General features: G+C 56.8%; 1 protein-coding gene across 6 annotated transcripts in view; it reads right to left on the reverse strand.

Annotated features, from left to right (window-relative positions):
• Nucleotides 1–9655: 9655 nt before the first annotated feature.
• Nucleotides 9656–13325, reverse strand: part of ARAP1 (ArfGAP with RhoGAP domain, ankyrin repeat and PH domain 1) — a 68861-nt gene continuing 65191 nt past the window's right edge. For 4 of the 6 annotated variants that reach the window (XM_025356947.1, XM_025356946.1, XM_025356952.1 and 1 more), the window contains 5 exons: nucleotides 13176–13258; nucleotides 12394–12444; nucleotides 12145–12208; nucleotides 10754–10903; nucleotides 9656–10265 (listed from right to left, as the gene is read on the reverse strand). In XM_025356947.1, the coding sequence (XP_025212732.1) occupies nucleotides 10248–10265; nucleotides 10754–10903; nucleotides 12145–12208; nucleotides 12394–12444; nucleotides 13176–13258 (366 nt within the window). In that variant the 3' untranslated portion in view covers nucleotides 9656–10247. The remainder of the gene's footprint in view (nucleotides 10266–10753; nucleotides 10904–12144; nucleotides 12209–12393; nucleotides 12445–13175; nucleotides 13259–13325) is intronic. The other 2 variants (XM_025356949.1, XM_025356951.1) reach the window with 1 other exon arrangement.

Genomic DNA, 13325 nt, shown 5'->3' on the forward strand with positions numbered 1-13325 from the left:
GTTGAGCCCATGGCTCACACTATCCCTTGTCTCAGAGAAGCACTCAGGCTGGGGAATGGGGAGGGGAGACTTGCAGGCTGTGACAGAAAGAAGCACAGAGTCTGTGAAGCCCAGAGGGACCCCTGACCCAGTTGGGGAGGGTTGGCAAGCATTTCTGGAAGAGAGGGTCCAAGCTGGGTCTTTAAAGGCAGAACAGGGTATATTCCAGGGTAGAGGAGCTAGAGCAAACCCTCCACAGCAACTGCATCTCTCTGAGCTGTGGGGAAAATACCCCCCACCCACACAACAGGCTTCAAGCAGAGAAGTCCCTGAGGCTGAAGAGAAACCTGACCCATGCTGAAGAACACGGGGATGCATGGTGGAGGGGGCAAGGTCAGAAATGACTGAGCTTGTGTATACGGCCTATCCAGGCTGGGTGCTGCAGAAAACCATTGTCTTGTGGTCTGGGAAGTGTCAGGAAAGAAAATGTGAGGAGTCTTTGCTTCCCACTGTGGCCCCAGAAGGCATTATAGAAGTTTAGATCTCTGAACTCTGGGCAAACCATTTTCTCAAAGGGAACGAGGCCCAGGCTGGTTGTAAGCCAGCTGAGCCAGCCCAGAACTCATGTCGTGCTTCTCTGCCTCACCTATCACTGGGGCCTCGCTGCTCCATTCCTGACAGCTAGGAAGGCATTCTCTGGGCTCAGGAAGCTGCAGTCCTGGACCATGGCCAGTCCTGGTCCCTCACAGCTCCCCTTCATGTCCTGGAAACCTGCTCAGGGGCTGGAGGAACCTGGCAACAAGAAGCTGGGTCAGAAGAATTCAAAGGAGGGTGCCTCCTGGGCGTGGGTGGGTGCAGGTGTCAGGAGGTCTCACCTGGCCCTCAGCTTCCTTTCTGCCTTCCCACTCTAAAAACAATGGTGGTGGCCCCATCTTCAGAAATCTCCTGGGAATACACTCAAGCAAGTAGGTGGAAGGGAAGGTCTCCTCCCCATCCCACTGCCACACTAGACTCCACAGTGACCCAGAATTGGAGAGTCTGCAGGAACAAAATGCAAGATTCAGGACTCAGAAGGGCTAATGGGCACTCAGGACTTAGAGCCCAGCAGGTGGAATTCAAATGCCAGCTCTGCCACATGCCTGGGCAAGGTATTTCCCCTTCCTGAACTTCAATTTAGTTTCCTCATCTGAAATATGGGGTCACAAATTCCAAGCTCAAAAGGTTGTGAGGTTTCGGGAATGTCTGAAAAGCTCCCAGTAAATAGTTGTCCCTCTCCTCCCATCTCATTCCCTGAAGTCGTCGAATTGATGGAGCCAGGAGAGTAATAGCCCCAAATGCTGGGACAGGGGCTCCTGTAGGCCAGTGCCGGGATGGGGGAGGTGCATAAAGGGGAGAGAGCTGGAGACAATCCAAGACTGTTCTTCCCTCCTCCACCAACTGTCTGCCTGCAAGACCGCTCCCAGCCAGAGCCAAAGGCACGAGTGCTCAGAAGGCGCACCCCCGCCCCCACCGCAGGCCCCGCCCCGGCCACCGGCCGCTCTCCAGGGTGCTGAGCCGTGTTCGCAGGCCCGGCCCGCCCCCGCCGCCCCGCCGCCCCGCCGGGGGTCAAGATACACCGTTTTTTGTTAGCTGGGGAACTGGAGGTGGGATAGGAGGAAGGATGCTCCTGGGAGGCAAGGTGGCTGCCCAAAACGATGGGAGGATGCAGTTCTGGAATCCGGCCTCCGCGCTGCCCCCATAGCGTTGAGAGGACTGCAGGCTCCACAGGCTTCAGCTACCTCTTTATCGAAGAAGGAGGCTTCTTCTCAGCGCCCGCCTCCGCCCCGTCCTGTGCGGCTGTTTCCCTCCCACCTTCCAGACGGCCCCTCCTCTGTCTCCCTCACTGGTGCACCCTATCCTCGCCCCCTCAATATGGATGCTCCTCGCAGGACGGCGGTCCTGTCCTCATTCTCCACCCCACTCCCACGGAGCATGCAGCCTTCTCCCAGCATACCAACAACTCCGGGTGTCCCCTGCCGCCCATCCCTCTCCCTGGAGCTTCAGGTGTCCAGACTGCCTCTTGGACATCTCCTCTGGGAACAACCCGTAGGTCCCTCATATTCAAATACTGAACATCCAATACACCTTTTTTCCCTATTAAAGACATCAACAAACTTCTTAGTTTTTTTGTCTTTTGGGTTTTTGTTTTGTTTTGTTTTTGAGATGGATTCTCTGTCACCCAGGCCGGAGTGCAGTGGCACGATGTGGGCTCACTGCAACCTCTGCCTTCCGGGTTCAAGCAATTCTCCTGCCTCAGCCTCCTAAGTAGCTGGGACTACAGGCACCCGCACCACACCCGGCTAATTTTTGTATTTTTAGTAGAGACGGGGTTTCACCATATTGGCCAGGCTAGTCTTGAACTCCTGACCTCGTGATCTGCCTGCCTCGGCCTCCCAAAGGCATTAGCAAACTTCTAATCTCCGAGCTGGACACTTCAAAGTCACCTTGCCCCATTCCTCTCCTACACTTCCTGTATCGTCTGTCCCAAAGGACAGCAGATTCTCTCACATCCGTCCACTCCCTCCATCCCCATCCCCTGCTTCCTTCCCCCTCCCCTGGTCATGCTCCAGCCCCTATCCCAGGTCAACCTCTCTACTCCACCTCCGCCTTGCACCTAGGAGCAGCTAATTTTTGTATTTTTTTAAGTAGAGACAGGGTTTCACCATGTTGGCCAGGCTGGCCTCAAGACATCTATCTGGTAATGGAATTCCCTCTCAAAACCTTTGCAGGGCTCCCCAGTGCCCTCCTGATCAAGGCCAAGCTCCTCAGCCTGGCATTTGAGGTCTCTTGTGATCCAGCCCTGACTGACTTCACCACCCTCTGCTCCAGGTGGGGCCAGGTCTGGTCCCTAAGCACACACTGGTTTCTCCTCGACTTTGTACAGTGTTTCTCGTCCCAGGCAGACTTCCCCCTCCTCTTCCTTTTCTCTGTCCATCCCAAATCCTGGCCCACCATTGCTCGGCCAGTCAGCACACACGCTGCCTCCCATCCACAAGGACAGGTAGGCAGGAGGGGGCACTGGGTTCTGGGCTAGAGACCCTTGGTGACCTTTCCCTTCCCTAATGTCTTGCCACTGGCTGTCTCACCACCGGCTGTCACCCCCCAACCCCCGCTCAGGCTCATCTCATTTCTTCTACGGGATCCTGTTTCCTCAAAAGACAAGCCAAAGTCCTATTTACCTCGGCCCTAGTCCACAGCCTTTGGGCAGCCTCCAACAGGCCCAAGCAGGAAATGTTGGCGGAGGAAAGTCAGAAAGGAGGCTGATGGAAATGGGGTGGTGCACAACAGAGCTCAGCTCAAGGGCACGGAGGGGCATGTGTGTCTTGCAGACAAGAGACCACAGGTGTGTGGGGATGCAGGCAGTGACACTTACTGCTCTGTGAGCACCCCCCAACCCCAGGGCAGGCTGAGGCTACCCAGTGTGAGACAACCCTCAGCTCTCCAGGGAAAGGCTGGTAATTGGTGGAACATGGCTTTCATGAAGGGTTGGTCTGAACACCCTTGGGTGACTCCCTGTGGCTAGGGGACAGAATAAGCCCACATCTGGGTCTTTGCAATGGGAGCCCAGGCATGGGGAAGGGGTGGAGTGGGGAGCTCAGAGAGCCATCCCACAGCTTCTCCCTACTCCTCCTCTGCCAGGAAGCTCCCCTCTGTGGCTCTGATGACAATGGCTGAAGGAGCACCAAGTCCTTGGGAAGGGCCTGGCATGGGTCTCTGCATTCTCATACTAAGCATGGCCCCCACCACACAAGTGACAAAGCTTCTGCTGATAAAGGAATGAAAGGCCACCACAGCCTCTACAGTAGTTCTAAAGTGGAGCAGCTTCTTCAACACCTCAGGAAGGTGACTTTGGGATTCAGGTTGGGGCATGAAGGATCCACTGCAGGTTCCAGGATATCTGTCAGAGCTGTCCAGTGAGGAAGGGGTGACCCCAGGTGAGAGCAGTGACCTCCCCATGGCTGCTAGGCAGGGGGCTGGGGGTCTGGAACAGATGGCGAGTTCAGGGAAGGGAGAGGCCGCCTGAGGCTGCCCAGCCCCAGCTGAGTCCAGGGCCCTCTCCTGCCTCCCTTGTCCTGCGGGTGGAGGTGGCTGCACTGGTCTAGGAGGGATGGCAGAGAAAAGGGAGAGGGAAGTCAGATGGAACGGGGCTGGGCCAGACACTTGAAAGTGCCTTCAGCCTCAGGTTGAGATCATCTCCAGGGTTGTAAATCAGGGAGCATGAGATGCTACAGCCAGTGAATCTAATCCCTCATTGTGCAGATGGGAAAACTGAGGTCAGAGGGGTGCCCGGGCAACCTAGTGAATGAAGGGCAAGGCCGAGCCTAGGACCGAAGACGGTGGCCATTGCCCCATTGGACTACTTCCCCCTCTTCACACTCTTCCACCTCTCCTTCCTCCTCCAGTTGGGACAGCAGCCCACAAAAGAAGGCTGTGCGTATAGCTTGTGACTCTGGGGAGGGCCCCCAGGAATGTGGAATTCCAGCAGAGATGGGTCAGGGCAGAAGTGGCCCCTGTGGCTTCATATTCTAGGGAAGGCTCTGCTCTTCTTGGGGTCTCAGCACCAGCCCCCTCACCACCACCACCCTCCAATCCAGCACACTAGGATCTTCCTTGCCAGGAGGCCCTGAACCTCCCACTCAGCCCTGAACCACCTCTTCCCCCATAACTCCCCGCACCTGAGGGGGGATGGAGGGGGTGTGACTCTGTGGGATGAAGGCAGCTGCTATATTTGAATTATTACATAAGCCAAGAGGGAGGCAGTTGCAACGTGACTCCATGAAGGTCAGGAGACAAGTTGAGGCTGGGCCCAGGAGGCAGGGGTCTCCTGCCCTCTGTCCCTAGACTCCAGCCTGACCTGGGGATTCCAAGTTGGTCTGCACTGCTGCACTGCAAGAAAGGTCTTCCCTAGGTCACACTAGGAAGGCTCTGTTCTCTATCTTCTTAGAAAAATATAACCTGGTTTCTAGAAACCCTAAGGCCAGACCCAGGCTATGCCCCAGATCCTGCCCCTACACCCTTTCCAGTAATAAAAATGGGATTAAAAGCTTTGCCATTCTTTTAAAAGAGCGTCTGATGGAGACAGCAATACACACTAGCCTTGGCTCGCCTGCCCCATCTGAGAGGGAACTGTGTTCCTGTCCTAGCTACTCCACTTACCAGTCATCCTCCTCCTGGGTCTTAGAATAAAATGGGATGACACATGCAAAGCCTTGGCACAGCAGGTGGTGGGCGCCCCATGATGGTTTCTCGGCACTATCACTTGCATCTTCAATCCCACTGCCAACTCTAAGGGCTGGCTGGAGATGGTGGTGGGAACTGAGATTGGACTGACCCCTCTGCCCCCAGTACCCTCCTTCTGGGTGGAAAGTAGGAGACCAGAGGAGAAAACGAGTCTGAGAGTCAGGAGCTTGGCCAGACTTGCTGTGTGACCTGGGACAAGCCCCTGCCCTCTCTGGCGCCCAGCTCTGGAGCTAGTGTTTGAGAGAGGATTTCCCAAATGGGATCAGTGACTTGTGGCAGTGGAAGCTGCAGTGGCAAGCAAAGTTGTCTGGGCGGGTGGGGGTGGGCTGTCCTGGGAATGGTGAGCTGGAGGCAGCCGTGGTGGGCACCAGCACAAGGCCCACTTCCTCGGCACCTCCTCCTCTTGACCCCACCCCCCAGGAGGAGGAAGCTGTGCCCACCCGAACTGTGTTGCCATGACACTGGTCTCCATGGTGCCAGGCACACAGCCCTCCCCTAACCCAACAGGAGGGACTGAAGGTGACAGGAGCTGAGGAGATTCGGGACCTGAGGTCCCTTTCACTTGTCCCTATGCCTCCATCAGCCCTATGAGGTCCCCATCCTGAGCCTCTCAGGAGAGCTGGGAGCAGCAGTTTCCACTTCAGAGTTGAAAGAGTAACAAAGAGGCCTCAGAATGACTTGTGTGGAGGGCAGATACACAGGAACGCAGGGAGGTGGCAGGGTGATGGGGAGGCAGGGAGAGCTGGGGAGGCAGACGGGCAGGGGGAGGAGGGCATGCCACAGTCACAAAGGGAGGAGGGCGTCCCAGGCTGACAAGTGGTGGGAGGCACCGTCCGGCCCATCTCTTTGGTCTCAGCGTTTGGAAGTGGGTAGTGGTGGGAGGACAGGGTGGAGGAGGAGGAGCAGGAGGGAGAGAGAGCAATTTTCCTAGAGAGCTCTGTGTGGGTGGGTGTTCATCCACGTGCCGTGTGTGTGTGTGTGTTCATCCACGTGCCGTGTGTGTGTGTGTGCGCAGCATGCAGTCACAGATCTGGAGAAGCAGGCTGAGGTGTGCAGACACGCGTGTGCAGGCCTGAGTGTGTGTGTGGCATGTGTGCGCCTGTGCCACTGTGTCTCCAGGGTGATAAATACAGCAGTAGGAGCTGTAACCAGGGCAGAGAAAGTATGGAAATTTCCATAGGCTGGAAGTGGTATGGGAGAAGGGACATGCTATGGCTGGGCCAACCCTGGCTGACCAGGGAAATCCCTGACTAGGTGTGGTGACCTGGGCACATACACATACCTTAAGTAGGCACAGAGGGATGGAAGAGCAACCCAGAAGAGCTTCCTGAAGGAGGTGTCATACTGGAGGAAGGGCTGGGAGGTTCAGGCCACTGCACTTATGTGAGAGACGGTCCCCAGAGCAGGGTCAGGGTCACTTAGGTCACAGAGCTGGCTAAGAGAATAGGAACCGTTCCTTGTTCTGATGGGGGATGATTCCAAGGAACCCACTGGACTGGGATGTGGTCATATCTCATATCTCAGAGGCAGGGGTATGGGGGACAGGCCCTAGGGTGCTATGGGGCACTGTGCCCCAGCCACAGCAGGCCGCTCACTGCAGGGTCACATCCCCTTGTCTTGTGCTCAGACCACTTCCTCTCCTCCACCTGCGGAGAACTGCCTCTCCTTCCAGACTCACCTCCTCCAATCTTTCCTGATAATATCCCCCACCAGGAGGTCTCCACCTTCCTCCACACCACTCACTCATCTGCTCCCCCTTGGTGTTCAGTAAAGCTCTGCATGCAGTCAGTGTTCAACAAGTGCTTGTTGAGTGCAAATATATTGGGACTAGAATATGCCATGATATCTTCTCAGACATTTGGGAAGAAGGGGATTAGCAAGGGGTAGTGCTAGACATTTCACACTTACTAGTTCATTTAATTCCCCAAACCACTAGGGGGTAGCTACTATCAATACCCGCAAAGTACAGATGACAACATTGAGGATCAGAGACCTAAGTAATTCAGGCAAAGTCACACAGCTTGTGAACAGGAGCACTGGCACCCACATGCGTGCTTTCCAAGACAGCGGGCCATGGGCAGGCGGCTTGGAGGCCACCAGAGCACGGGCCAGGAAAGAAGTCCCAGCTCCCGCCCTTCCCCGCCCCACTGATTTCCTTCTCCAGAGGCCCCAGGACTCCTCAGAACCCTGCAGGGTAGGAAGGTTGTGCTGGAAGGAGGCAGGAGAGAGGCACACATCCCACCCCACCTCCTTGCCCCTCTCCCCTCTGCCCTTGGCCTGCCCTCCACCTGCAATGCCCTCACCATCCAGGCTCTGAAGTGCCTTGGTCTTCCCTCGCCAGGCACCCCGTATTCCCAGGGGGCTAGGCCTGGATTCGGGTTGGTCCTTGAAGCCCTGTCCTCCTCCCCCAGTATTTCAGTATTTTAACCTCTACTCCAACCATATCTGGCAAGGCCTCAGGTCTTCGAGGCTGGCTCAGGAGCACCTCCTTGTCCAGGAAACCCCTCCCTTTCCAAGAGCTACTCCTGGCCCCACTGCAGGTCCAGGTCTGGGGTCTTCAACTCATCCCTAGCAACCCGACCTCAAATAGTATGTGAATGAGCAAACCATCCAGGGTCCCAACAGGCCCCATTTTTAGGAATCCTTGTGGCAAGGACCAGCAGAGCCTCCTGCCCCTAACCCCATCCAGTACTATTGTCACAGGCATATTTCATTCTGGTTGAGGCCCTGAGACTCCTGTTGGGATGTCACCCCTACCCCCTACCAGAGGGAAAGCACTTTAAGCCATCACTAACTCCTGGCAGTTCAGACCCCCTGCCTCAGGCCATTTGTAAGAGGAGAAAAGGGTTGGAATCAGGTGGGGAGTCAAAGAGGGAGACCCCACCAAAGTAGGGCAGTGGGAATGGACCTCAGGCCTGCTTCATGAGCATGGTGTGACCTTGGGAAAGTTGCCTCCCTTCTCTGGGCCTAGCTCGCCCTTGCCAAGAGCAGACAGTGCAGGAGGCACAGGGGCCGATTCATAGCAGGTACTTGGTAGAAGGCTGTTCCCTCCTCTTCCTGGTTCCCAGAGCCCAGGACTCCAAAGCACATTCCTGTATGGTGCTGCCTTTCAGAATGTCACCAGCCTGAGGGTCTAAAACAGAACTGGGTCCCGCTTCACACCCCAGCAGAGAAAGGCCTGTTCCAGGAGCACCATCAGCGCATCCTCCAGACCCTGCTTTGATTCCAGCAATGATGAGTGGTCCGTGGCTGCCACCTTGTGGCCCAGCACAGGACTGCAGCCAGCGCCCTGAGCTGGGGCAGTGGCCGTAGCAGAGCAGGGGGTGCCTCCAGTCTCACCCACTTGGGTGGGCCTCAGGGCTGGCTGGGCAGTGCAAGGTCGGATCCAGGAGCAGATTCCGGCCCCCGGGGCACTTGGATAAGGGGGTCCACTAGCCCTATCCTGGCTGGAGGCAGAAGGGTCAGACATCGACCTGTGGATCTGGCCAGAGCGACCTGTGGATCTGGGAGACTCAAGGGGCTTGGCCCCAGCCTGTGAAACAGGTCAGCAGGACTCAGGGAACCGGTTCCAGTCTCCTGCCATATACCTCCAATTCCTGAGACAGCGAGAGGGAACCTGAAGTCCAGCTCCCCAAGTCTTCCACTGGACCCCAGGCTCCCCAGAGCTGGATGTCTGAGTCGGAGGTCACGTGGCCCATCCCCACCCACTCTTCCCAGCCCCACTGGCTGAGGGTAAGGACGGGAAGTCAGCCTGTCCGCCCGCTGAGCCCCCGAAGAGTGGGTGGTAATGAGGCTCTAGGGAGAGGCAGGAATGTGGTGTCTGGCACCTCCCCAGGGAGTCCCAAACCCATCTCTGAGCAGTTCATTATCTCCCCTGCAGGCCAGGGCCTAGTCTTGGAGGAGATGGCCAGGCAGTGCCCAGCGAGGGCAGCCCCATAAGGCATGACAGGCCCCACCTCTGGAGGGGTAGGCACTGGGGCCACAGGTGACCCGAAGGTGCTTCTTCCTAATTTGCTCAGGCTCCTGTGGCTCTGACCTTGCGTCTCCAGCAGGGGGTTGCTGCAAGGGTACCAGGCCTGAGTCACTGACATACTACACCCAGGCCCCAGCTGGGACTGCAGCAGGACAGGGGCTCATGTCCAGCCAGAGTCAGTGCTGGACAGGAAAGGACCGGCATTTCCAGCCTGACTGCACAATAGTACAATGGGGAAGGCATGGAGACAGGCCAGGGCTCTGCTTGGGGAAGTGGGTCATCTGAATAACTCAGGGCCTGGAGAAAGCAAGGCCTAGGTTCTCAGCTTCAGGCACTAGGCACTCACCCCTGGGCTTCCCAACCTCCTGTCCCTCCTACCCCACGACGCCCAATCGCTTTAACCAATCACAGGTCTCAGCACCATAGGGTAAAATATACAGATATGTTTATGTTATCAAAAAACCCCAAATGGGGGAAGGGGCATCAGGTAGTCTGGACCCCCCAGTCAGCCCATACTGGAAGGGAGGCTGAAGTCCCCAAAGCGCAGGTCTCAGCCCTGTAGAAGCTCAGCCAAAAGCTCCCTCCCCCTGAGCTGAGTGCTCCTCTAGAGCACCCGCTTTCAGCTGTTCTGGAGTTTGCTGGGGGTACCAGGGGGCTCCCTTCCGGCGGAGGCCCCAGGGCCTCATGCCCCTGAAAGGGTGGTGATCCTCCCAAGTTCCTGACTTATGCCCATCTCTCCAGCAACACAGGGACAGTGAACCCGGCGGGGGTGAGCAGGTTGGGCTAAGAGGTCTGAACACCTGAACAGAGTTGGGAGAGGTTCCCGCCCAGGCTGACCCTGCTGCCTCCCACCCCTGCCGGGGAACCCCATGCTGCAGTCAGGATGGAGGATGTGGGGTGTGGGGTGCAGTTTCCCAAGCACCCCTTACTGGCTCACACCAGGCCTTGGAGCATAAGGGGTGTCTGAACAGGCTTCCAGCGGTGGAATCCTAGAGCCAAGGATGGGCTCCTGTGCTCAAACGTTGCGCAGGAGCTGCAGGAGGGGAACAGGCCCACAGATATTTTGTGAAGGACCAGAGGGGTTGGCGCCCCGCTGAAGCTGCTGCAGCCACTCTCCACTGCCAGCGGGGAGCACTCCAGTCCAGCAGGGAGCACTCCAGTCAGCCAGGCTCCCAGCTCCCAGGGCCAGGCAGAGGGGACTCCCAGCTCCCAGGGCCAGGCAGAAGGGAGTCCCAGCTCCCAGGGCCAGGCAGAGGAGACTCCCAGCTCCCAGGGCCAGGCAGAGGGGAGTCCCAGCTCCCAGGGCCAGGCAGAGGGGACTCCCAGCTCCCAGGGCCAGGCAGAGGGGGCTCCTTTGAATGGTGTGAACCAAAGGGGCCTATGAGGGCCCACTGAGGCTGGACGGAGGGGGCCGGAGGGCAATAGGGGAGGGCAATCAGGGCAATCATCTACTGTGGAGTAGAAGGCAGGCACCCAGCCAGGCCCCCAGTCCCCTGCCCAAAGACACGGAGAGCCACTCACAGAGAGAGGGTCCGCGGTGAAGGCAGCCACACTCCGGCGCATTTCATTTTCACTACCTCGAAGGGGGATCAGTGACACGCTGCCCAGCCGGACCTCAGGCACCGCCCGGGACACACGTGAGGGTTCTGAGGGCCACACCAGGCCGTCGTGCTGGGGAGCAGAGAGTGGAAGGGGCTGGGCTCAGCTTCAGCTCACCCAGACATTCAGCCGCAGATCTGCCCACCCTTCCCAGAAATGCCTCCAGCTGTGATCTGAGATGACGCCCTCAGCTTTGATCCCAGCCGATACGAGAAGCAGCTGTGGGGAGAACATGACTGCATCTCTGGCAAAACACGGCCAGTTCTGTTAGTTAACTCCAATCTCCAGATCCACAAACCCCTCCAAGAACCAAGAAAACATTTCTCTTAGAGGAACATGGCTGTGCCCCGTCTTAGGAACCAGGAACTACAGAATCCACTGTTTCCCTTTAGGCTTTGCTTACCATGAAACTCAGGGCTAAAAGAACACAGCTCTAAGAAAGAACTCAGCCCAGCACCCTGGTCATTTTGTTTCCCTTTTCCCTAAACACTTATGAGCTCTCACTTTAAAAACTCTTTGTCTTAACTCATCTGTTTTAAGTCTAACCCAGCCTCTGGCCCTGCTCTGGCTCAGGAGTCATCCCCATCATGTCTCTGCCTGGGCTACCACAGCCACTGCCTCACTGGCCTGCTCACCTCTGGGCTCTACCCTCCGTCCCTCTTTCTGACGCTGCACCCAGAGTGAGCCCTCGCAGACTCAAGCCTGCACCACACTCTGCCTAAATGCCACCCCCACCCCCCACCAGTGGTTCCCCACTGACCTCTGTGTCGAGTTAAGTTTCCCTGGCATGGCCTACAAGGCTCTTTGAGATTCTGCTTCTCACTCCCTTTCCTGTGTTGACTTCCAGCACTCCTGGCTTCTCCCCTCACATTCCACTTTAACAATCTGTGCTTCTCTTGCATATCTCTGGACCTTTGCCTAAACCATTCCCTCTGCCTAGAAGCCATTCCCCTCTTTGCTTGAATTCTCCCACATTTCCTAAAACTCAGATCCCCTAGGCTCTCCACTGCCACCACAGCACTGATCACACTGGGCTATAACTGGCCACTTCTGGGTCTGTTTTCCTGTTCACATAAGGGGTGCCCCAAGGGCAGGGTCTGTGTCCTGTCTGTCCCTAGCATCCCTGGCTTGGAGCTAGACTAACAGTAGGTGCTAGGAAGGGTTTATTGAATAAACTAGCAAATCAATTAAAAGCAACTCAAAATCTCCTTGAAGCAAGGGGTGGGCTGAATAGCACAGAAGCCAATGTCCCCATTCTCCATAATGGAAGCCTCCAGGGACCCACCCCACACCCCACACTCTGCACCTGGTACCTGCACGAACAGGAAGGTAGCAAACCACTCCCGGAGCTCCATCTGTGTGTCACAGCAGAGGTACCTGCAGGGTGGGACACAGACCTGCATGATGCCAAAGGCCTGACTGAGCAGGGAACACCGTGTCTGCCTCCCCAGCCCAGGGTCTGCTAGTGGACACAGATCTGGGCAGTGATGAGGGACCCAATCAAGGGCGATGTGCCACCAACTTTCCTCAGCCTGGGGTCTCAGGATGAGGCGCTCACTCACCACTGCTGTTTCTCATGTTTCTCTGTTTCATGCACCACTGTGAAGCCCCAGCTGCAGAGGAAGAGGGGAGAGAGTGGGGTGTTTGACAGGTCATAGAGGCTCAACGCCCCGGTTCCCAGGACAGAACCCAGAAGCCACAGCCAGAGCCAGAGTTCAGAGCCTTCTCACAAGAGTGACACGTCCTGGCCTCTTCCTCTCTCAGCCCCCACCAGCCTTCCAGGCCCTTGCCACCCCTAAGCCCCAGCCCCACCCTCAGAATCTGTGGTTCAGTAGGAATGGGGTGACACCTGAGAATTTGTGTTTCCTTTTTCTTTTCTTTTCTTTTCTTTTTTTTTTTGAGATAGGGTCTCACTCTCACTCTGTCGCCCAGGCTGGAGTGCAGTGTCGTGACCACAGATCACTGCAGACTCAAACTCCCGGGCTCAAGTGATCCTCCCGCCTCAGCCTCCTGAGTAGCGCGCCACCAAACCCAGTTAATTTTTGTATTCTTTTTGCAGAGACAGGGTCTCACCATGTTGCCCAGGCTGGTTTCGAACTCCTGGGTTCGAGCAATCCGCCTGACTTGGCTTCCCCAAGAAACGAGATTACAGATACGAGCCATTGCACTTGGCCGAGAATTTGTGTTGAAAGTGTGTCCAGGTGATGCTGCTGGTCTGGGGACCACACCATCAGAGCCCCTGTACTGACCTCTGTCAAATTAAAAACCCCAGCTATGCCTCCCCCATCAGTTCTGAGCCCCCACAGGCCCCAGCAGCAGGCCTATCTGCCCAGTCCCAGCTTACCAGGTGGGTGGCCTGAGTTTCTTCTTCACTCCCAGGTAGACTCTGAGACTCTTGACGGGCCACTCCTTCTCAGGCCGGTGACTCTGGGGTAGGGTGAGGAGAAGAGGGCACTTTAGTCTGCAGAAAGGGCACTGGGGCTGCTCTCCCGAC

This window comes from Theropithecus gelada, chromosome 14 (assembly GCF_003255815.1).
Source record: "Theropithecus gelada isolate Dixy chromosome 14, Tgel_1.0, whole genome shotgun sequence".
In the NCBI taxonomy this organism is placed as follows: domain Eukaryota; kingdom Metazoa; phylum Chordata; class Mammalia; order Primates; family Cercopithecidae; genus Theropithecus; species Theropithecus gelada.